The following is a 23,784-nucleotide window of genomic DNA, read 5'->3' as shown; positions in this document are numbered from 1 at the left end:
TCCCTACACTTTTGTCCTTGAACCCGTGGAGACGAGTAAACAGACTTCGTTTTTAAAAGCATTGGAAGAATAATAGAAGAATAATAAAAGATTGAAAAGTACTAATGAAATATTTACTTGCTTGCTGCCTTTGTTACCGTAACACAGAGTAGTTTCCAGAAGAGACAGATCACTGTGTGTGTGTGTGTGTGTGTGTGTGTGTTTGAGCAACTATCGTTGTCAGGATGCTGCAGAGATTTTCTTCTTTCATTTGGTCAGACTACTTGATATCTGACACTAATTTAAACCATAACCCGTGGATGAGTAATGCCAAACCTTTACCAAACTGAAATACACATTTAAATCCTGAACCCAACTGAAGCCTGAAAAGAAGATTCTCCATCAGCTGACAAAGGCTTTGGTCCCTATGAGATTACTGGTCATGAAAAAGTCACATACATCTCATTTAGTTTGAAACATAAAAGGGCAAAATATATGCCCACCCTAAATCCCCTAAATCCCCAGCATCTCGTCAGTGCCCGCGTGTGTGTGCATTAGGGGTGTAACCGAGGCTATTTATCATTCAGACATAACAAGAAACTCTTAACCCTCCCCTCCATGAATATGGATGGCTGTGTTCAGCACCTCCCCACCCCAATGGCCCAGCACCAGCACCCCAGACAAAGTACTTCAAAAGCGGGCACAAATTGAAGGAGAGATTCAAAAGACCTCCACCAGGCCCCCCTCAACCTCAAATAAGTAATCCTCAGGGACCAGGGTTTCAAATAATGACCTGCTATGAATGGTCTGTTGCCATATTGAGTTGGTGTGTTTGGTCATCTGGCAAAGACGAGCACTGTAAGGAAAATCACTAAACAAAAAAAGGAGAACGTGATGCTTTTTCATGAACTAAGGAACCAACAGTGTTTACATAGGAGCAGCTAGACTTTGAATGACAGCCACAAAATACGATGTGGTAGTGATAACCAAAATTGATGCCACACCAGGAGAATGACAGTACAATGGCTTCTTTTTTTTAACATGAAGCTTCTGTCTCCACAGTTGTTTTAGCCTGCATGTCTTAGACCAGTGAGGGTGACCACAACTTCTTCACCAGTATATTATGGCTGTGTGTGCTTACTGTAGAAATACTTCGAGGATGGGAGTCTGTACAAAGTGTTTTGCCCCCTGGATAAGGGGCAGAGACACCACTGCAGTTTGTCTGCAACACTCTGCAAGACTGGGGAGGTTAAGCACATGACACTGGATTTGCAGTTGAAAGAAACTCTAATTTTGTTATGCAGGGAAGCCTGGAAGTTTCCGTGCATAGGGCCACACATGTACAGTACGTGTGGTGACGATGATCTAATTTCCCAGTCAGAAGACCTCGCAATGCAATTTAGCGCACACACTGTTATGAAAGAGTGAAAGCGTATGAATCAGAGGTCTGTGGAAATCTCAGAAACCTGTGTAAATGCAGGTAAAAAGATCAGCCTATCTCAACTACACATGTCCTCGATAAATTACAAACAATTTCAAGGGTATTCTTAGCTTTAAAAATAGGACAAATGCCTGCGCACGCACAAAACACTGACACTGCAATCCTGTGGTCATAATTCATCTTCCTGAGCATACAGTGTAATTCAGTATTTGGTCAGCTGTGCATCCAGTTGGTACAGAGCCCACCTGGCCTCCGACAGCGTCTATGATGAGATCCCTGGAGGACACAAAATGAAATCTTAGTTTGCCGAAGCTTTCAAATCTTGCTGTTCAAAGTGGGTGGGAGGGGTGGGGGGGGACAAAGGCCTCCTGATGCCAATGTGAACAATGAGCCCAGACAATCCTGCTGCTGCTGACAGTCAGGCATCAGTAGCTGTGGTGTTGGAAAAAAAAATGTAACCAAAAAATTCCAGAGAGAGAGAGATCATGGAAGATGAACATGTGGCAGCCAGAGGTTAGGGATCTACTGCCAACACGGGAACTTGGTGGAAAGGGACTTTTCTTTGTGGCCTATGAAATCCACATCAAGAACACTGCTCCAGGGCTGGTCCCCGCCTCCATCACACAATATGCTGTCTGATTCATAAACAAACCTACATATTCAGGAAACTGAAAACATCATTTGGTAGTGATGTATTAAAATATATTCAACCAAACTAATGTTAAATATCACATATAAACATCATAAAAGTTTTTTGTTACAGCTCGTGGCTTATTTCCACCCGCAGGAACAGTCGCAGGACTTTTAGCTGAACTTCAACGGCAATGTACCAGGACATTTAGGAACAGAAAACTACCTAATGGGAACTGTTGGTTATAGGAGTGTTATTAGGTCTTGCGAGAAAAAAAGGACATTTACGGGAACTGTTTTTGCTGAGCTTCTCTGGAACTTTCTGATCAGAGCGTTACAGCGCTTTAGTCTCACTTGTCATTATTAATAACCAGTCAATCAAACTATGCTTTTTCAAAATTCAGCCATGGAAAATGAAGTGTGCTGCAAATAAGACTTTGACCAATTGACAGCCACAGGAATTCTTTGGCTGTGGAGTAAATTCAGTAAGACCGAGAACAGCTATTGTAGACTGTAGGTTACATAACCTGAAAGGACTTTCATTGCAGTGTAAACAAGAGCAGTTAAGGTAAAAAAAACAAATTCTTTGATAATGTTGGGAATGGGTCCTGTTTCCATGTCTCTGTTCTAAATCTTGAAAAGAATTAAGTAGAAAATGTAGCATATTGTTGGGTATTATTAATGATCAAATGATTTATTACTTCCAACAAACAGAGGAAGGGTGTCAGATCTCACTAATTTGTTAATCATTTATCATTATGGCAGATTAGCCTGTGTTTTATATAGTAGATAACTAAAATTTTTATAAATCTGTACTGAGCATTCATTTTTGCCTGCTGTGAGTCATAATGCCAAACAATGGTCGACCCCATGTAGCCCATAGTAAAATGCCGGGATTGTTCACGTTTTGAACGATGCCCCCTTGATTGACATAGCCAAAGAGCTGCGTGACCTCAGTTATAGGTGCAGACAATCACCTTTTCTTTGAACAGGACAATATGAACAAGGCCACAGCTGACAACAATGGAGTATACCTTTTAGATGGTTGCCACAGCAACGGCTGCAGACAGAGTGAAAGGGAGAGTGAGGGAGAGAGAGAGAGACGGGGAGTGCAGGTCCACAGCTCTGCAGTGTGGATCCTGTCACTGCTGCTCCACTTTCCCTCTCTATGTCACCTTATTATTCCTCCTTAAAACTGCAGGGGATTCTATAACGTAACATGTGCAGAGCCGAGCAACTATGCAACAAGGAAGATGATTTGTTCAATCATTTATACAAAGCCTGATGTTAGTGCAACCGGAGCATCGTCTGCTATATGTCAGCAGGGCGTATCTTGCACAAATATTTGACAGAAGGAGAGTGTGTTTAGCTTTAAGGGATATTTCTAAGCAAAATAAATCCAAATACAGAGAAAACCTTCTCCACATTCCAATCACTGTGTTCTGTATCGTACAGAGTCAGACTGAAACAACCACAGCAGTGCAGATGCTGCACATTCACTTACAGTAACAAGACATGCAGGAGAAATCTCATCTGTATACAATGATCTGTCATAAACAGAGACGTATAGACTTTCACTCTCTGACCGTGACAATGACATACCTTTTTCTTTGACCATGACCATTGGAATCCAAGTAAATCCGCACCAGAAAAGGCTCTGAGAATCAATCACCTGTGAAGCAGGAGCTGCTAGTCCTCTTTTAAGTCAGGGCAGCAGCTGAGATACCACAGAGAGAGCGAGAGAGACAGGGAGAGAGAAAGAGAGGAGGGGGTAAGAGAGGGAGGAAAAAGAGAGAAAGGGGGAGAGAGAGACGTAGGTGCTGCTATAGGCTCTGCTCCTGAAACACTGCTACAGTGTGGGGTTTGCCTCCCAACTGTCTGTTTTTCTCTCATCCCTGTCCTCCTCCTTCTACCCTGCCTGATCCACCTCCTCCCTTTCTCCTCCTCCCTCCTGTTCCCTTCCTTGTCCCATTCTCAGCTCGGCTGTCGTGTCAGCCGCCTCCTCATTGCAGTAACCAGGTGGCTGCTGCTGCTGCCTCTGCTTGACCAAAAACGGTAACCCTATTGCACAGACTGCATCACTAACAGAAATAAGGAGAGGAAAGGAAAAAATCCCACGCTCCTTAGAAAAGACAAAAATAACCCTGACTGAGGGCATGAAAACATCCATGCAGCAGTACATGAACAGTGTACAATCATATATTTTTCAATGATGATGTAATGCATTTCTCTAGTCTATGGTTTAGCTACTAAAAAAGTTTGTAAATTACATTTTGATGTCACAGAGGTCAGAGGTGAACTGCCACACACATCAGTGATATCTCTAGTATCCAGGACAGACTTGGACTAACTTTGACTCACAGGGTTCTATCAGGAGATGTTATGTTTGATTGAATGTGATAAAACTACTCTTTCTCTGAACTTTTTGACCCACAGACTCAACATATAGTCCCTGAGAATGGACCTAAGAGAAGGTAAATACTCTTTTTGAGACCTGGATTCAAAAGATTTTAGAAAAAAAGAAAAATGTTGCACAAGCCTCACCCTCAACCTTTTAAAGTCAGTCTTTTCGCCGCAATAAATGGCCCTGTGTCTAGCAGCAAAATTAATCAATTAATTGTACTAATTAAAAATTTAAAAGCATAATCAAAGATCATAAAAGGCTGCTATTATAAAATGCCCACTCAGAACTTCAAGTATTGTTTTGATGAATGAGAAACAAAAGGCTTAATCAACACTGTGGTCATCACCGTGTAGGAAAACAAGGTTCACCTTGAGTGACAGCCTAAGTTGCTAATAATCGCGCTACTTCTAGCGTGTGCTTTGTTTTATTATCTCCAGTGGATCCCCTGGAATCCAATTACTTGGAGCACGGGAAAGCACATTCCTGTTGAACACACCAGCTCTTATATCATTTGTCACGGAAATGGCCTTTTTGAATGGTTGACATTTATTGTCAATCGTGCAATGGAGACTTAATGATTACACTGTCTCTGAAGAAAAGTTTGAAGGAAAGAAAAGAAAAAAAAACTTTGCATATACATTGGCAAAACATACATTTCCTTTGTGTTGGTCTACAGGCTGAATGGTCTTATATGCACTAATATATATTGTCCATATATCGAGCTAAAGAAGGTCATACTGTCCTTTTAAGATCTAATTATATCCACTAGCATCACCCAGGTACATAAGCCAGGGACATCAGCATATATTCATCACTACACAGACACTAATACACGTGTCCTGTGCTAAACGGGAGAGAATTGTTTTGCATCAGCACCACCTGTGTATTTGCTGATGCAGTGCCGCCTAGTATGCATTCACAAGGCATTCATGGCCTCAGCAGTGTCAACTGTGCCACCTGCTGGAAGCCCACCACCGTGCACCAGTATCCACAGGGGCGTTTTCTCCTGATGGAGACACGCCAGTGAGGCTTACGGTAAAAATAGTTTGCCCTGCACTCCACCCTTTTTTCATAAAGTAGAGAGGAATATATGAGTGTTGATGGGAGAAAACTAGTTTTTTTCTTCTAATGGCGGGAGTACCTTACAGTGCACTGAAAAAGCAAAGTATTACAATGTATGACTGAAATGCAAATGTATGTTGAACAGACCTACTGTCACCTAGCCGTGGTTAATAGCCTCTGTGGGAGCTGCTGGACAGTGATGCAACAGTACAAGGTTTGCCAAGAGCAATTTTTGACTCACAAAGCCTATTATCCATGGTTGAAAGCCTTCTGCTGTACTTGGCTCACCTATGGATGGTGTGTGCCTGACTATCCATTAATAACCTGACCAGGTGACTGTTTATGCACAGCCATAATCTCTCCACAGAAATTAATGTGTATGTGAATTGAATTAAGATTATTGAACCTACAGTGACAGACCAGTGAAAAGAGTGATGTGGAAATAAAATGTTGGTGTTCAGCAGCAATATAGTTGTTTAGGTTTGGGTGGGAGCTGGAAAAACCTTTGTGTAGAAACACAGTTGTGGTTTTTCCAAATGCATGGTACTCGAAGTAGAGCTATCTCATCTTGTCTTTGTGTCCTTGTATGCACACTAGTACGTTGTACACACATCCTTGTGTATTTTGCTAAAAATGCAGTCTTACTGCCTTTGTATTTACTTTTTAAAGTACTTTGGCACATTTCAGGTCTGACACAGGAACTAAATTGAAATTTTCTGTTGTGTGACTTTAACTTTAAACATTAATTGCCATGCATTTCATTGGATGAAACGTTTCTTTGCAACAACTAATTTACTCACATGTACGCAGCAACTTTTTTGATAATTACTGCAAAAGGCTTGATTAAATGTCAAATTACAATGTAGTTGTAAAAAACTATTAAAATAGCACTGAAACATGAATTGAACTCGGTCACAGAAATAACATCTTTGATTTGGTCCTACCTGAAGATAGTTCAGTCAGCTTCTCACTTAGATAATAGTCATCAGGGTTGAGGGAGGGCAGCTGATCCAAGTACTGTTTTGGTATGAGGTACAGGACCTCAGCCACCTGCCCATCCTCAATGATGGACATTCTCTTGACTGAATTCTTTCGTTTCACTTGCACGCGGTCAACATTCTGACTGTGCCTGAAGCTGCAAAACTTCCCCAGGCTGTTAAGATTAGGCAGAGTCGGCATGGTGGTCTGCTCCTTTTTGATGTTCCCACAGAGGAGGGTGTAGCAAAGCCAGTAGGTGTTGACCAGGAGCCGACTTGGACCTTCCTTAAAATCCACTCCTTGTAGGACGTCAAGAATGAGGTGCGTAGATAGAGGCACAAATCAGAGGGAAAAAAAGAACTGGAGCTTGATGTGCAACTGCAGAGTAGGACATTGTTAAATTACGACAAAGATGCCTTCAGCAAAAACCTAACCCCCGACTAAGTTCCTGCACCTTTAGCCTCAGAGTTGAGGAGCTGTCCAACTCCACTTGAGGTGAAAGCATCAAAAAGCGAACAGTAAAGGTTAAACACACTGTGTTGCTGGTTTATGAGAATGAGATGTAAAGAAGCTTACACTTTGAGTGTCTTCTGCTCAACCAGACTGGTGCTTTAAGCAGCTTAGGGCTGACGTTGAGCCTATGATTAACTTCTGGGTGCGGTCAGGTGGAGACACATCAGGTTGACCCATCACATAGTGATCATTTCCAATATCTACGGTGTCTCTATGGGAATCATCTGTGTCAACGTCAGTTTTGAAAAACAAAAACAGAAATTATTTTTATACAATGACAATAATACATAGGGACTCAACTTTCTGCACAAATATGAAAATGTCTGCAAATAAAAATTCATTATATGTGAAATTTCCTGACATTTGGAAACATATCTATGTACAGCATGAATGTGATCCGAGACTCTCAGGGTAAATTGCAACTGAAACTCTGCCAGCCATTTGGAAGGTCAGTACCTGCAAAGTCATCCGTGCTGCCAAATGTGCACTATCCCACTGTTAATCATTAGCATCATGCTTAAGAATAAAATATACTGAAACTACCTCAGCTGCGGGGGGGAAACCTCAGCCATAACCCCCTGTTATCTTTCTTATTCGATATAAGAATCTGAACCCAGGAAGGATTGGATGGTCCACACACATCCATCTCCTCAACAAAGCAAAATCCATACAAACGACATGAAGTGATTAAATTTTTAACATCATGCACTCATTCTTGGATCAATGAGGTACTCGCCGCCATTGGAAATTAGGGTTCAATGTGAGGTGAGCAGCAAGGGAGGGGGTGAGAGAGCACGCTAAGGAACAACATAAGCCCACACGCTGATGTGGTTTTGAAAAACCACCATAAACAAAGATTTGTTAAATCAATTTTCAAAACAGAAATGCAGTGATAGTGTCTTCATGATTGATGACTAAAATTTCTTCCATGACATGTGACTGACAAGACTAGTCAGAGGTAGCTACATTTTTTTTTCTTTTACCAATTTTGATTGATAGTTTACCACAAGACAGATCATGACACAGCTAAAAAAAACAAAACAAAAACAAAAACAAAAACAGAAAAAAACAACAACTTCTGTGTCTGTAGTTTCCAAGCTTGGCCTACATTTAAGAGTCTTCCTTATCTCACAATGTGTGAAGACAACTAGCCGAGGCTGTGGCTTTGCTGAATATTTACATCAATACTTTAGTGCTTTGGCTTCCTTACAAGAACATTTCAAGTCCGAAGCTTTAAGGTGTGACAGGTATAGACCGAGCTAAAAGACGATCAACCAGCACTAGTACATTCAGACACATGGAGCACAGATTACTTGAGGACATGAGGCTACTCTGCTGCACTGAGCCACTGCCCTCTAAATATCATACACGCTGTACTCGCTTTGACACAACTAATCATGCATTCCACACAAACCGACCCACACATGCACAGAACAAGACTGCTGCACAGGCACAAATCAACATCACATAAAAAAAAAGATCAAATGTTTGCTTCTGCAAGCACAGGCTCCACACAAGAATGACAACATCCCCCGGTGCTTTTTTATGATTCCCCATCTTACCATCTAAACCGAAGCAGGAGGTGATTTTCTGGGCGTAGTTGCAGAGCCCGTCGTAGCCAGGCTGCTGCTTCGACGTATTCCTCTCTTCCATCTCTACACACTCCCACACACACCGTCCTCCTGTCCGGCTGCACTTTTACTTCTTCTCAAGCTCATCAATTATTTAGCCTTTTGCTAGGACACATGGAATGCGCATGCACAGCAAACCTTCTACAGGACATACAGCAAACACACAGACACAGAGAAAAGTGCTGATGCAGACGATTGAGCTGCTGGAGCATGAGCTGCCTTCTGGTCGGTAAAGGAGGAGGATTCAGATTGGGTTACTGCAGAATAGAGCTGTGCCTCTTTTTTCACCAACCACTGATTGTCTACATTACACTGCAGTGTAACAGGTACAGTGGCCACTGCTCGGGAGGCATTTACCTTATTCAGGGAAAAGGAAGGACTCATGGATGGTGGTAGGAATAAAACTTGCTCTGCTCAAAGTTTTCCAGACAGCATATGTCCCTAATAATGTCTGTTAAGACATTAAGATACTATTGGTGACAAGGCCAACCAAAAGAGGGAAGGTTACATTACAAAATCTACAGGCTCTATGACCTGAAATCTGTGGAAATGTTGCTATAACTCCACACTTCAATACTTGACTGCATATGTCAGTGTAAAATCTTAAGTGGGCTTCTGTGGCATTTCAATAGGAAACTATGTTTTAAAGAACTTTAATTTATTGGACATATATTATTATATTATTACATGTATTATGATCATATTATGTTACACTTAATTATAACAGTATTACATTGAATTAATCTGTGACTTGCAAACTCGGTTGGCATCATAAACAGAGACTATTAACTAAGCAGGCCAAGGTGAAAAATAAAATTCACAGCCACAGCTTTATAAAACAATTTAAAAACCATCAGGTAAAGACAACATGCAGGATCACTAAGTAGCAAAAGGAGGAAGTAGTCAAAACCCATCCAACAACCACAGACAGACCTTGAACTGCACTTAACTCCCTTGTTAAATTGCTTTTAACATCCATCATTTCCATCACTACTCTATGTTTAAAAAAAAAAAAGTTTTTTAACTGCTCAGCTAAAACACGTCAACATCCAAAGGTTGGTAACAATTTCTTTACAATCACACAAAAGGAGATTCTAGACTAAGGAAAATATCACTGGAACAATGATGACACTAAAAGGTTCAGATAGAGTTGTGAGCCCACATGGGTGTATTATAAGGTGGGGATGACGATGGATGATGATGGAAGGACATGCTACCAAGGTAAAAGCTGATGGCTCTGTTGATAAGAGGTCTGGGAGGGTGGAGGCCAGATGTAACTGCTGGACTCAGAGTGCAGTAATGGCTAATGCTCGTCAAAAAAAAAAAAAAAAGTAGTATGAGAGCGAGTCATTAGAAATACATTTTAAACAAAAAGGATTTTTGGTCAAAATATTATTATGGGTGTTACCCAGTTATTTTTCTGAATGTTTTTCCACAGATTGTTCATTAACATTACTGTAATGATTTGCATAGAACAAGAGTTCAAGGCAAGGGAGGACAGATCAAACGCTTAAAAAGTCACAAGATATAAACAAGCAGCAAATCATTACACATTCTTGGCTTGACTGTGAAAATACTCTGTAAATGAAGTTATCGATCACATGAGCTTGTTTAGCAACATGAGTTGCTAAAATACAGTGGTAGCAGTGTGGAAATAATTTTGAATAGTTAAAAATTATATTCAGAATTGTTTACACATTTGCCCTGCTGTGATTCCCAGCTCATTTGTCTCACACGTGTCACCTGGTGCCATAAAATGATTATTACTATTTCCTGAATGATCTGTGTTGATATAAAATAGGCTGACATTTGTCTAAATAGCTCAAATAATCGACACTTCACTATGTCAAAAGTGTAGTGTCCAGTGTAGCTAATTCTCATGAATATTGATGGACCTTTTCCGGGGGGTTTATGCGTACTAATCAGATCCTTGTACCACGGGGGAGCTGTCACGTGGTGCATGGGCTCTGAACTCCATCGATCTTTTCACCACCATTTGAACATATAGAATAGGCAACATCAGTTGACAGGGTTCAAAGCCATCCTCCTATACAGACTATAGCGACCCAAGCTACAATGACGTATCCTTCTGGACAATGGCGTGAAGTAACTGCTGAAGGAGCCGATGATTTAAGAAAAGTAAGCTTAAGGTTAAAATTGTAACACCTCTATTTATATCCAGATCCCTGTCAGTCAATGAGACAACCTGATCTAAGCCAGCAGCAGTAACAAGAGATTATCTCTTGTGTCTGTGAGAATTGCAACTACAGGACAGTAAAAGCCCAGCGGCTTTGGACCACTGTGGTCTACCAACAGACCAAATTAAATATAAAGTTTCAATAAGGAGTTCTGTTTTAGGCCTTGAGATTTACAACTTAAAGAGGTGCCGTGATGGTTTTGAAACTAAATACTGACTGACATTAATAGGTATAAGAGATTTCAGCTGTCAATCACACACAATGCCCACTCATGTGGCCCACTTCCCATTAGGCTTTGTTGCCTATTCTACTCAAAGTCTACAAAATTGCTTATGTTCAGACCATGAACTACTTTTTGTGTCTATAGATTATTCAAGAGAAGATTCTACCAAACAGATTAAGTAGGAGGGAACCACAAAAGATGAGCAATGAATGCCCTTGCCATACAACAAGACCACCAGTTTGTGGTACTTGATGTTTGTGTTTAATGTTCTCCAGGTGAACACAGTTCAGATTATTAATTTTTCTCTTAAATATCTAGGATTCATTTACTCAAAATTAAACAGCATGTTTCTTCTGTGTATAACTCTGTCTTCAGATCTGTTTGTTAAAACAAGAAAGAAAACAATAAATCATTTGCATTGATTTAATTAAAATTTTGAAAAAGAAATTGAACCTCAAAATAGTAAGTTTCAAAGCTTCCAATGAAGTTTAGTTAAAATCTGATGTTTGGTCAGAATTGACTTTTTTTTATTTTTAGAGTTTGAAAAACCTTCAAATATAACATCATTATACTTCATCATTTCACAATGTGAGTTCACACAACTCCATCAGCTACTGCACAGAAATATGCACCATCTTTAACTAAAGGGTCAAATGTCAAGGGCAGTGGTTATCACTGCTGGTTGTTTCAATAAAGTCTGACCTATTTATAGCCTGCATGCTCCAGAATACACCTCAACACAACAACTTGTAGGCTGTAGACTGTCCACAGAGGGCTGCAGCTGTGGTGTCATCCCTGCACTGGGCTAACCTACTTAGAATAACCGTCATTAGCATTATTAATACTGCCTCACAAAAGAGGAGCGAATGGACTCGCATCCTCGCTATTGCATCCACAGTCAACAGAACACACGCACGCACACACGCACGCACTCAAGCACACGCACAAACACAGAGACAAACACACACACAGACACAAAGACATACTGTATTTTCCACTATATACTCTATATGTTCTGTTATTAAGGATTCTGCGGCAAAGATACTCACCTCTAGCAGACATGCCCGGTAGGTAGAGTCTCTCTCTTCTTTCTTTAACAGATCAGGAGGAGAATTCTTCTGTATAGTTGGGGGAAGTGGGAACTACGTTGTGGCCCAATTTGTGCTCTGAGTTTTTGTTTTAAAATGTCTAGCGGGGATAGAGGGGAAGAGAGCCATACGATTTGGAAAATTAGGAAGACTAGACCGGACTGCCCGATGGAGTGAGCGCGCTCCACCGACAGGGCGTGTCCTGGAACAGACAGCATCCTTCCTGCTTTTTCCCTCAAGTTCATTATTGTCCATATTTGTACATAAGGTCACATGAATAGAAATATTTAAGTTAAAACGCATCTAGTTGTTTTATATGAACCAAATGTCTTGTATGGTTTGCCTGGGATGACTGAGCTGTTCTGTACTCTGCTACTTAAGCCATTTTAAAGTTGTCCAGCGCCCAGTCTGCCTGGGACAATATATGGTCTTTTGTCTGTAACACTTTAACCATAATATCCATTTTGCTTATACGTTTAAATATAAAACAATTAAAGCCGCAACCTCCATCTACGCGCTGCAATTTATATTCACTTCGGTTCAACCGTATAAGGGGTTATCCGTTATTTTTTTCAACTCACGTGGGTTTCCATGCACATTTCAATTCCATTGTATTATTGGGATCGGATATTTTGATTTAAATTTTGAAGTGGGGTTATTGATTCACGTTTTAAAAACATTGATCAACGTCCTTCCCAGTGTTTGGTGTATCGCTGGCTGTTTCAATTTGTATGCAACGGTCGTCGTCAGTAATTATAACACAGCCCTTGTCCTGTGTCCCTGCGGCCCCTGCTGGTCTACACAGGTATCGTTTGGCGGAGGAAGTGCCACCGTGTCCAAAGTAGAACGTACCTTGGTTACTGGCTGTAACGCCTTGTTTACAGTGGCAGCGCCAGGGCCTATGTAGTCTGACGTCCAATTAGAGTCAATAGAAGTAGCGTTGTATTAAGGTTAATTGTTGACGTTTGTTCTCTTGTTATAAGTGTCGTTGCATGAAACCTCCAATCTGGATCGCGGCGGCAATAACAGGAAGAAGAAGATAGAGGAATTCTCTAGGTCTTCTCGAGAGAAACTTGTCCAGTCGAAGAACAAAATGTTCTCCAAATTCACGTCAATTCTACAGCATGCGGTAGAAGCGGTAAGTTATTTTTCCAAAACAGCTTGATTCAATATTGTGGCTTCCTATTTTTAAACGTCTGTATTGTATGTCTGAACCTTCGGAAACGATGCTAACTAAAAAGCTAAAGTTAGCGCTTTGAGATTTAGTTGTCCGCCGTTTTAATATATCCCCTTGTGTTTGAAGAACCCCAATTACGTGTGTTCAGTTGTTATCGTACCGCTGTATAACGTATTTACATTTTAACGTCAAGTTCGTTTCAACATGCCAGCTGTGTTAAACGTGGCTCCAGAAGCTACGCTAGTTAGCCTAGGACCTTGGCTCGAACCGTGCTAAAGCAGCTAGTTAGCTGTAACCATACCGGGGTCCTATCATGGAAAGTGATGTCGAAATAATACGTCGACTCATACTCTTGTTGCGCAAACATGCCAGTTTTTTTTTTTTTTTTTTTTTATATATATATATATATATTTACCTTGCGTGTATTGTTAAAGCTCCATTGCTGTTTAGAAAACCAAACATTGTTGTTAGGTAGCGTGCTAACTTGTGAGAAACAACGAAAAACCTGCTCTGTTTAATGTTACAGGCTTTAACAATAGACCTATGGCAGGTGTGTTACGGGAAAACTCTCATTTTCCTTTTTGTTTTTTTTTTTGCGACTTACCGAATATAGCATAGAAACTTCAAGTCATAACTATGATTTTTAACAATTATAGAAAAGTTTTAGTACAATTTTTAGCTTAATCGAACTCTAGCCCTGACTTGCTGCTGAACGTCTCAGCTAATACCCTTAAAGTCGTATAACTTCAAGATGTACAACTTGACGTTATATATATGTAAATACATCATGGTCAACACAGCCACATGATTTTGTTTGTAATTCATGTTTTTTAGCTTGCTCCGTCGCTGCCCCTGCAGGAGGACTTTGTCTATCACTGGAAGGCTATTACCCACTATTACATTGAGACGTCTGGTAAGAAATGACAGCGAGAATAAGCTAACAACCTTTCAGTAGGTTGTTAGCGATGGTTATAATTCATTCAGACCTTTATTTTATAGTCTGTTCATACTCCACATTCTTAGATAATAATACAAGAATCTAATGACTTTTCAGAAGTTGCCTCAGGAAAAACACATTTCATTAATGTAAGGAATGCAGGGAATGCTGCGCTAGTCAAGTTAGCAGGGAAATTTGACAGCTCTATTTAGACAATAGTACCTATGTTGTCCATCATCACGTTTGCTAATCTATGTCTAAGGTTTGTATTTTTTTTGTAAGGACCATGTAGAAATCCAGTGAAACCTGTTGGTCAGCAAAATGCTTTTACTTTCTAAGCAATGGGAGTTTGTCTGTACTCTTATTACATAACTAAGCTGATTAATGCTCCCACTTAAGTGAAAACAATCTTTGGGACTATTGTTTGTTTCGGTAGCTTAATGTGAAGTGCTTAGAAGCACTAAGTGCACAACTGTCAGCTGAGTTAACTATGCACTATTGGTGTGATATTGTACTTCAGGAAATTTAAAATAAAAGATATTTAAAAGATAATTTAAGATAAAAATTTATAGTAATCTCTAGTCAGTGGAGTATCTTTTTGTCTATGAAAATATTTACTGCCAATATTAGACATTTTTATTGGCTGTAATTTCAAAATGTCGTGTTTTTGTTAGATGACAAAGCTCCAGTCACAGACACAAACATCCCATCCCACCTGGAACAGATGCTGGACATTTTGACCCAGGAAGAAACAGAAAGGGAGACTGGAGAGACTGGACCCTGCATGGAGTATCTCTTACATCACAAGATTTTGGAGACGCTCTACACTTTAGGCAAAGCTGATGTAAGTCAGTTTTATTTCTATTTTTGTGCACAAACATACAAGACTATCCTGAGTATATTGCTTCAAATACATGTTTGTCTTGATGTATGCTTTTCCCACACGAACAGATAGAGTTAATGTTGTAGATTGTTTTAAATAGTAGTTTTTGTTTTTGTGATTTTTCTTTTTCTTTTTCCCTGATCAGTGTCCACCAGGGATGAAGCAGCAGGTGCTGACCTTCTACACAAAGCTTTTAGCGCACATTCGACAGCCTCTCCTGCCTCACATTAATGTCCACAGGCCTGTACAAGTAAGATGCTGCAGTCTTTTCACATAGTTTTTAAATGTCCTTTATCTTAACTTGTTCCATTAACTGACAGCTTACGTAAGTTGTGACTATTTTTTTCCTGCGGCTGCTGTCAGAAACTGGTGCGTCTGTGTGGGGAGGTGCTGGCTGCTCCTACAGAAAATGAAGAGATTCAGTTCCTTTGTATAGTCTGTGCCAAATTGAAGCAGGACCCATATCTTGTGAACTTTTTCCTTGAGGTTAGTTAATGTAACACAAACTACAGATTTGTTACATTTTATCATGTACTGCAGATCAGAAACATTTTATTTTATTATTCTATTTGAAGAACAAATCAAGAAAATCTGACACGAAGAGTCCTGAAAGAGCAGAGCAGGTCAAAGCGCCAGACACTGGTCAGTCTGGGGCAGAGAGTCAAGCTGGCTCCCCAGAGGAGCCACAGAATGCTGCTGCTTCCACATCAAGTCCAGCCAGCAGTAACAGCAGCAATTACAATCTTGTCACTTCTCTCCTCAATCTCACAAAGAGCCCTGTAAGTAACCTTTGGTTTACATGAATAATTTTCTTTTCTTTGTTGTCAGTTAAAGATGTTATACTTAACCTATATATATTTTTTCAATCTTTTTCTAGGATGGCAGGATAGTTGTGAAAGCATGTGAAGGCCTGATGCTGCTGGTCAGTTTACCAGAGCCTGCTGCTGCCAAGTGTTTAACAGAAAACACTGAGCTCTGTGAGCTTCTTACAGGAAAACTGGTTTCCTTCTACAAAGCCCTGCCACAGTCTATAGATCCTTTGGACATTGAAACAGTGGAGTCTGTCAATTGGGGGTATATATATATTTATATTGGGAGTTACTTTTCATCAACTGAAATTTTGATCTATGTTTCTATAATGAATATTCAATTAAACTTTGCATGTTTTGCTCTCTTTCCAGCCTGGATGTATATAACTTGAAAGAGGATGCTGCTGTTTTCACGGGGAAGAGGGCTCTCATCTCATTTCTGTCCTGGTTGGATTACTGTGATCAACTCATCAAGGAGGCTCATAAGGTCCTTTTGACATTTCCACCATTGTTGTCTGACTGCTCGTTTCATTTTTTTTTTTAATTGACGTGTCGATCAAAGAAAAATGAACAGACTTTTTTTCTCTATCACAGTCAGCGGCTACAGTGATGGCAAAAGCAGTGAGGGAAAGATTCTTTGTGTCTGTGATGGAGCCACAACTGATGCAGACGTAAGCACCTGATTCTTTTTTGTTTTCTGTTCATAGTCTTCATGCTATCCTTCTTTTGGGTGCCTTTGCCCGTGATGCTCATGTTGGTGTGTTTGTGTTGTGCACAGTTCAGAGGTGGGCATTCTGACTTCCACAGCGCTGCTCAACAGGATTATCAGGCAGGTGACATCAGAGGTTCTGCTGCAGGAAATGGTTTATTTCTTGCTGGGAGAGGAGAGGGATCCAGAGAGTCCTGGGACTGTTGCTAAGAATCCACTGAGGCACAGACTTATTGAGCACTGTGATCACCTATCAGATGAGGTTCTTACCTTTTTTTTATTTATGTCTGTTGGAAGAGTACATTTTATTTGTACATCTTTTTCTCATTGATATCAGTGTCAATAATATCGTCCATAGCTATCTGCCCCTCAAAGATTCTTTATTGTAGTGAACTGAATCATGGTGAATTTTAATTGGGGCATTTCTGCCCCACTAAATCATACATTCCTGTCTTTAAGATAAACACTGGCAAAATCAATGTTAATTAATAATAGGTATTAAATCAAACGGTAACAAAACTACCTGTGTGCTTCCTGTCTCCAGATCAGCATCATGACGCTGCGGTTGTTTGAGCAGCTGATCCAGAAGCCCAACCAGCACATCCTCCACAGCATGGTGCTCCGGAATCTGGAGGAGAGGAACTATCTGGAGAACAAACCACAGGAAGAGCGAGAGCCTCTGGAGAACGGCCAGCCCCATGATGCCGTGTAAGGGTCCACGCATCTGATCTTTGTTCTCCCTGTCAGCACTACACATGCACTTTTGCACAAACACAATTGGAAAGAAATAAAAGGAATGCATCAAATTGTGGTGTTTTTTTACCAGATGTACTGCAGTTTCACAGTTTTTTTATGAAAATCTAAAGTTAGTAATTAAAAATTGTACTGGAGAGAGATCATGCAATAATAGTAATAAAATATTTTGTTCTTGTCCTAATGTAATGAAAACAACAACAATCAACAAAAATCTATTTGTGTAATTATTGAGAATCACACTTCTACCTACATTGATGCATCTCTAATATATTTTTAGTAAAGTCACACTTATCTTTTAGTCCAACAAGTTATCAACAGGTCACACGTGATGTCATCAACCATGTCCAACAAGTTATCAGGTTAGTAACAGGTCACACGTGATGTCATCAACCACCATCAATATAGCTCTGTTCAAAATGCAACAGTTATATTATGACCAGTTTGTTGATCATATTTTTAGAGAAAAACTCACAGGGATGTTTGTGTCCTGTAGTGACCTGGAAGAGGATCCTCTCTTTGGTGACGACCTCTCTCCAGACAGCAGGCTGTCTGGTTCTGATTGGCTCAGCTCCTCACCTCCTCAAAGTCCTGAGCACTCAAAGCCCGATGGGAAAACAGAAGTTCACAAGATTGTCAACAGGTAAACTTAAACATGTAGTACGCCGTATACTTTGACAGTTAGAGTAGCTGTTGCTTTACATGTTAATGTTCTAACTGTAACATTTATAATTGCCTCCAGTTTCTTGTGTTTGGTCCCCGATGAAGCCAAGTCTTCCTATCAGGTTGAGGGCACCGGCTATGACACCTACCTCAGAGACGCACACAGACAGGTGAGTTGCGAAACTGCTGCTGTAACTACAAGTTGACACCATTCCCAGGTATTTCTTCAAAACTTAGCTGATGCTATTGGAAAAACACTGTAAAATTACTGTCCTCACCAAGCAAAGGAATTACAATTACAAATCAGGTGAATTTCCTCACTCTGGCACAGATAAAGAAAATACCCACATTAAATAGCTCATTTTTTGCTACAAAATAAAATATCCCAATATTTTTAATCGCACAGAAATTTAGACCCGATGCCACAGTCCCTCAGTCCCCACAGTAAATATACTGTCTGCCATAGACAGACTGACTCACTCATTCTTTTTTTTTTTTGGAATTGTCCATCATAGTTCAGGGACTTTTGTGGTGTTTGCCAACGGTGGGACTGGCGTGGAAATCCAAAGCCTTTTGAGAAGTGTAACCTTGACGTCCCGTTCTTTGAAGGCCACTTCCTGAAGGTTCTCTTTGACCGAATGGGTCGCATCCTAGACCAGGTTGGTAAAAACAATGACAACACTAAACAATGTTCAGAACAAAAGCAGAAAAGAAAAAATATATATATATATAAAATGTATTTTTTTTAAAGAACATGTTTATTTTAGACCTAATTAATGTTCTTGGGCCTTTTGGGAAATTAAAATATATCTTTTCATTTTCTTAATACAACAACAGTACTTGGTGTTGATTATTTGGATTCCTCAGCCTAACGTTTATACTCTAATCTCTTCTCCCAGCCTTACGATGTGAACCTGCAGGTGACCGCGGTCCTGTCCAAACTGTCCTTATTACCACACCCTCACTTACATGAGTATCTGCTGGATCCTTATATCAGCTTGGCTCCAGGCTGCAGATCTCTCTTCTCTGTCATTGTCAGGGTAAGAATTCTGTTTGTTTACTTTTCTTTTTTTAAATATCCTGGTAACTTTACCCTAATAATTTAATACCATAAAAAGGTTGAGTGTTGTTAAATGTTTGCTGCAGCAAAACAAAGTGATAATTCAATCAACTGCTGCCATTTTCAAGGCTGTGCTTCTCTAAACTCAGTCTTAATAATTAAACATGCTGCTACTTGAATTGCCTTACAACAAATAGAACACCTCCTTGTTTGTGAGTAACGACGGCTGCAGGATACATGACATCAGTAGCTAAAAAAAAAAAAAAGGGTCAACGCCAGATTTGAATTGTCTAAGTTCATATTAATGAAAAAAACTGGTTTGCGTATAAAAATGATGGGATCTTTTTTTTTCATTGCTCAAAAAAATGTTAATAGAATAAATTAGCTCAGTAGGTGCGATTGGTTAAAGTGCTGTGTAGGTGCACTTGATTTTATTGATCTCATAAATCAATAACAAAAATCAGACTTGTTAAAATTATCTTAATGTTATGTTCTACTACTATTATAGTAATAATGTATTACTTACCATATTATATATATTCTACAATGAATAGTATTCATACTGTAAACAATCAGAACAGTTCTAGGAGTTCTTTGCAAAATGATTACAACAACACAGAAACAGTTTACAAAAATAATTAAATTAATTAACACAATACTGTCTTTTATGATAGTAGTTGATACATAAATAATGATTAACAACAACAAAACAAGGCACAATAGTGTGTGTGTGTGAGAAAGAGAGAGATGTTGCCTCTTAGCTACCAAGCAAGTGACTGGTGACTTGTCTTGTTTTTGTAAAATTAAACAGTTACTGTGTGTTTACTGTGTGTTCTGATGCTGCATGTGTCAGGTGGTGGGAGATCTGATGCTGAGGATTCATCGCATCCCAGACTTCACACCCAAACTGCTGCTTGTGAGGAAGAGGTTACTGGGCCTGGAACCCGAGGGCATCACGTAAGGACTTCACACTTGGTTGCATTTCTCCTCAATGTGTTCACTTTTGCAGAAATGGTCCTGGTTTTTTCCCTCAGCATCGACCACACGACTCTGCTGGAGGGAGTGATCGTATTGGAGGAGTTCTGCAAAGAGCTGGCAGCCATCGCCTTCGTCAAACACCACGCAGCTGCCTCCTCCTCACCCTGATCAGTCCCACTGTCCATCCATCTGCTTTGGCCAGGTTGACAGGTCAGGAGAACGCCAGGCCTCCTTGGTTGTGCTGGTATCGGTGGCACAGGGTCAGAACTCATCATCAAACTGCTCATCCTTACAAGTTTAAGCCCACTCCAACGGCTTCTTCCTCCCTTCTCTTCTGACCTCTAAGGCTCCAACATTAAAAAAAGTCTCTGGTCTACTTTTGGAGCCGATCGGAGCACAGACACTGCCCAGCCTGCAGAGGAGTAAGAAGAGAATGAGGAGCAAAGAGGCTGAGTTGGAGTTAGATGTTTTCCGGATTCCATTCAGCCTCTACGTTTTCTTACCCACGTCCACCCACATTCAACACCACCACCAACATCTTTCTCTTTCATCAGCCAGAAGCTGAAAGCCCTGCAATTATTATGTCAAAGGGAAAGTTGTGTATTTATTTCCTGTCTACTTTTCATCCATTTGTAAACATCGATGCCTTAGTGTGGTGTCTCACCATCCAGTTACAGGAGACTGTTTCCTTTTGAAACTTTTTTTTTTTTAACTTCACCTACAACTCTGTGTAGATATTTACTAAGATACTGGGATGCAGTATTTATGATACTGCAGTCATGTTTTAAATGCCAAGTCCTTTTATTTATTGGTGTGCTTTATGGTTGCCTTTTAATTAATGTGTGAAGATAAAATGAATCAAAATTGCAGCGGTGACAAACGCTGGTGTTTTCCCTCATCTGTAATCTACCATCGTCCAAAGACACCTTTCATCTCGGCTGTTATGACGACACGCTGAAATTTGCACATGGACCTCATTGCATCGCATTGCACTTGTTACATCGTTCACCTACATTTATGCTCCTCCTCGCTGGTGTTGGCTTTTGGAAAGTGTCTTAACTGGCATCTGGAGACGTCCTGTTCCTTTACAGTGTTTGTTCCAAACATTATCTGTATTGTTTGTTTTTTTTAAGCTATTATAAATAATTTCACTCTGATTTTGTGTGGGTGCAGTGGAATAATCCTTTAGTGTCTGTTACTGAGGAGGCTGCAGCAGTGGTTCATGGTTTAACACATTTCTGATTTTTTTTTTACGTCCTGAGCATTCATTTAGAATGTATGAGAGTGAGAAAATCTAACAGATTCTTTCACTCTCGTCACTGAATCAAGTTATTGTTAAAAAAAATATTAAAGTAATATTAAAAATGTTGTACATTGATCAGAAGTCAGACATCATCTCCTGCTGTTTTAACCAGAAGAGTATAATTTGAGACTAAGGTCTTTACACACGTCTGTTTTTTCTAAATGAATTCTGTTGTTTGGTAATTTGGAATCTAAAGAAAAGTTGAACAAAACAAACCAATTGAGATGTTTTTGCTGCAGTGGCAGAAAACTCATATGGGACACCACTCATAAGTAAATATATAAATTCCTACATTTACACACACATATATATACATATATAAATATTTGATTGGTGGTCCATTTGAATGTGTATAAATATGACAGTGAATGAAGAATTTAGAACTTCAATCTAATAATTTTTCAAAATTTCATCAGATTTTTGTTACTTAATATTACATTTCAATAATAATGCATTGTTTTATACAACTATATATATAATTACTAATTGCCACAAAAAGTTTAACAGTTTTGTTTCTGTTCACTGTCCGATTTAGTGTGAACCACTGTCTGCAGTTTCCTCAGAGCTTGTTTATCATCAGGTGTTTTTGTTGTTGTTTTTATGTGTGTATCTTAGCAGTATTATGAATTCATGATAAATTTGAGAGACTAAGAACATGTACTCATGGTGCTGTGTATGGATGAAATGTTTTTAAATCTACAGTAGGTGACAGTAAAAACAATTCAACGTGTTTCTCATGTCCATTTTTAAATTATCCCGCATCAGGATAACTTAAAAAGACATTTTAAAATTTTTGTTCACTGTTCCCAGTGTGACTGTTGTGTGGATCTGCCTTGTTCAGGTATGTGCGTGCGTGCTTGACTTTTTACTGATGTGGAGATTGTACAGATTGACTTACCGGAGCTGAGAGTTTCTGGTTTGAAACCCTGCTTCCTCTTCATGTCACTCTGAGCTTCATTATGCAACAACATGCATGGAATCAGATTTGCACATTGTCTTAATTCATCCCTGTTCATAATGTAAAAAGAACACATTGTTAATTCTGTTTGTTTCAGAAACCAAAAAAAAAAAATCATTGAACTTTTACCAGAAATAACACTTGTATGAGGAAACTTTTTTTAAATTGTCAATCATACCCATTTTGAAGCAACTCTTCATCGTCTCCATCTTTCTCTTCCTGTACAGGTGTGTATCGTATGTGTACAATAGCAATAGTACTTACTACCTGGTGTATAAATGCATGCCTGGACGTTAGTTTTCACTCTGAGAAGAGAAAAAAAAAAAGAGTCAGCGCCACCTGTGATGACTTAGTTCTGAGCTGCAGATCTGATGCCTTACCTTCACACTGTAGATCTGAAGAGTTAAAATGTGAAGGTTTTCTGCTGTGATCTTATGCTTTTCCCTTTATGTTGTACAAACTAAATCTGACCTGTGATAATGTACCTGACTAATTTAACCTGTCAAGGGCAGAGCAGGGCTCAACATTCCTAAATATGACAAACTAAAACAGTGAGTTAACAGCAGGTGGATGATTTTGTATTACACCTGTTTTATTGGATTTATCCAATATCCAAATCCAAATGATGCAAATATTTCTTTAAATGTCAAGAAAAATTTACAGTTACTGCCGAACATCTGACCTGAAGTTTTAGCCTTGAATAATGCATGCTGGGTGTCGAGTTGGTCGAAGTGCATCAGGAAAACAAAAGCTTTGTGTTGACATAACGTGTATCAACTCTGTCTAAGAGTAACGATAAATGGACAGGCGCTGTGATTATTGGATATACAGTAAAACAAGCGATATTTTGCCCATGCGTTAAAAAAGTTTATCAAATTAATCTTAACGAACGTGTTTATTCTGACAGTCCTATACATCACTGCACTCTTCATTTATTTCTCTTCTGTTTCCATCTCTTCACTACTGCTTTACGCGTCATTTGTCGTTAGCGACAGTCTGCTCTTGTTGAACATGACCTGTCCCAATAAAAAGGCTTCATGGGATCATTTTGTCACATCTCTTTTTTTTTTTTTTAATTACAAAATCTGTACAAGCGACAAATACACAAAAATAACCATTTCTTTCCCTTGAAAAAAAACAACAAATCCTCGTACTTTAAACTCAACAACCATGACTGAGGCAACACTGCAGCAGGAGAGAGAGAGAGAGACCATGATCTCTGCTGCCCGTCAATGACCTGGAGACTTAATCCTCCGTCAGCCAATCATTGGCTCTGAACCAGTCATCCAGACCAAGCTCCAGAAATGAGAAGAAAAGAGTCGTAATCTGTGGGCAAAGTTGAGGATTGTGTGACAGGGTCAAGGGGTTGAGTTAATCTGATGAAGGACATATATATATATATATATA

The 23,784-nt window shown here is 39.6% G+C and overlaps 2 protein-coding genes across 17 annotated transcripts in view; one reads left to right on the top strand and one right to left on the bottom strand.

The window, feature by feature from the left end:
* ablim1a (actin binding LIM protein 1a) overlaps positions 1-12,298 on the bottom strand; it is a 35,381-nt gene extending 23,083 nt beyond the window's left edge. For 2 of the 15 annotated variants that reach the window (XM_025060576.1, XM_017037319.2), the window contains exon 1: positions 8,570-9,175. In XM_025060576.1, coding sequence (XP_024916344.1) covers positions 8,570-8,660 — 91 coding nt within the window. In that variant the 5' untranslated portion in view covers positions 8,661-9,175. Of the gene's footprint in view, positions 1-3,652; positions 4,015-8,569; positions 9,181-12,108 lie in introns of those variants that run through there. The other 13 variants (XM_025060582.1, XM_017037325.2, XM_025060579.1 and 10 more) reach the window with 12 other exon arrangements.
* Positions 12,299-13,006: 708 nt separating this feature from the next.
* fhip2a (FHF complex subunit HOOK interacting protein 2) lies at positions 13,007-23,420 on the top strand. Of its 2 annotated transcripts, XM_008322308.3 has the most exons (17): positions 13,007-13,285; positions 14,159-14,237; positions 14,936-15,105; positions 15,290-15,394; positions 15,508-15,630; positions 15,720-15,923; positions 16,022-16,218; positions 16,326-16,440; positions 16,548-16,624; positions 16,732-16,924; positions 17,207-17,370; positions 17,912-18,058; positions 18,158-18,248; positions 18,594-18,737; positions 18,978-19,118; positions 19,992-20,095; positions 20,173-23,420. In XM_008322308.3, the coding sequence occupies exons 1-17, from the start codon at positions 13,241-13,243 to the stop codon at positions 20,282-20,284; spliced, it is 2,211 nt and encodes a 736-aa protein (XP_008320530.1). In that variant the 5' UTR covers positions 13,007-13,240; the 3' UTR covers positions 20,285-23,420. The 2 variants fall into 2 exon arrangements, 1 of the variants encoding a protein (XP_008320530.1); XR_003051243.1 differs by lacking the exons at positions 17,912-18,058; positions 18,158-18,248; positions 18,594-18,737; ... (1 more) ...; positions 19,992-20,095; positions 20,173-23,420 and adding an exon at positions 17,789-17,804 and having other exon boundaries at positions 17,207-17,736.
* The last annotated feature ends 364 nt before the right edge of the window (positions 23,421-23,784 follow it).

Source organism: Cynoglossus semilaevis, chromosome 12, assembly GCF_000523025.1.
Source record: "Cynoglossus semilaevis isolate Cse_v1.0 chromosome 12, Cse_v1.0, whole genome shotgun sequence".
Lineage (NCBI taxonomy): Eukaryota > Metazoa > Chordata > Actinopteri > Pleuronectiformes > Cynoglossidae > Cynoglossus > Cynoglossus semilaevis.
Note: the sequence above shows the minus strand (reverse complement) of the source record. Positions and strands in the feature narration are given on the sequence as shown.

Coding starts and splice junctions, on each gene's coding strand:
- fhip2a (XM_008322308.3), top strand. CDS start 13,241: ATGTTCTCCAAATTCACGTCAATTCTACAGCATGCGGTAGAAGCG. Junction 16,219..16,325: donor GTGGAGTCTGTCAATTGGGG/GTATATATATAT, acceptor CTCTCTTTCCAG/CCTGGATGTATATAACTTGA. Junction 16,925..17,206: donor GTGATCACCTATCAGATGAG/GTTCTTACCTTT, acceptor TCCTGTCTCCAG/ATCAGCATCATGACGCTGCG.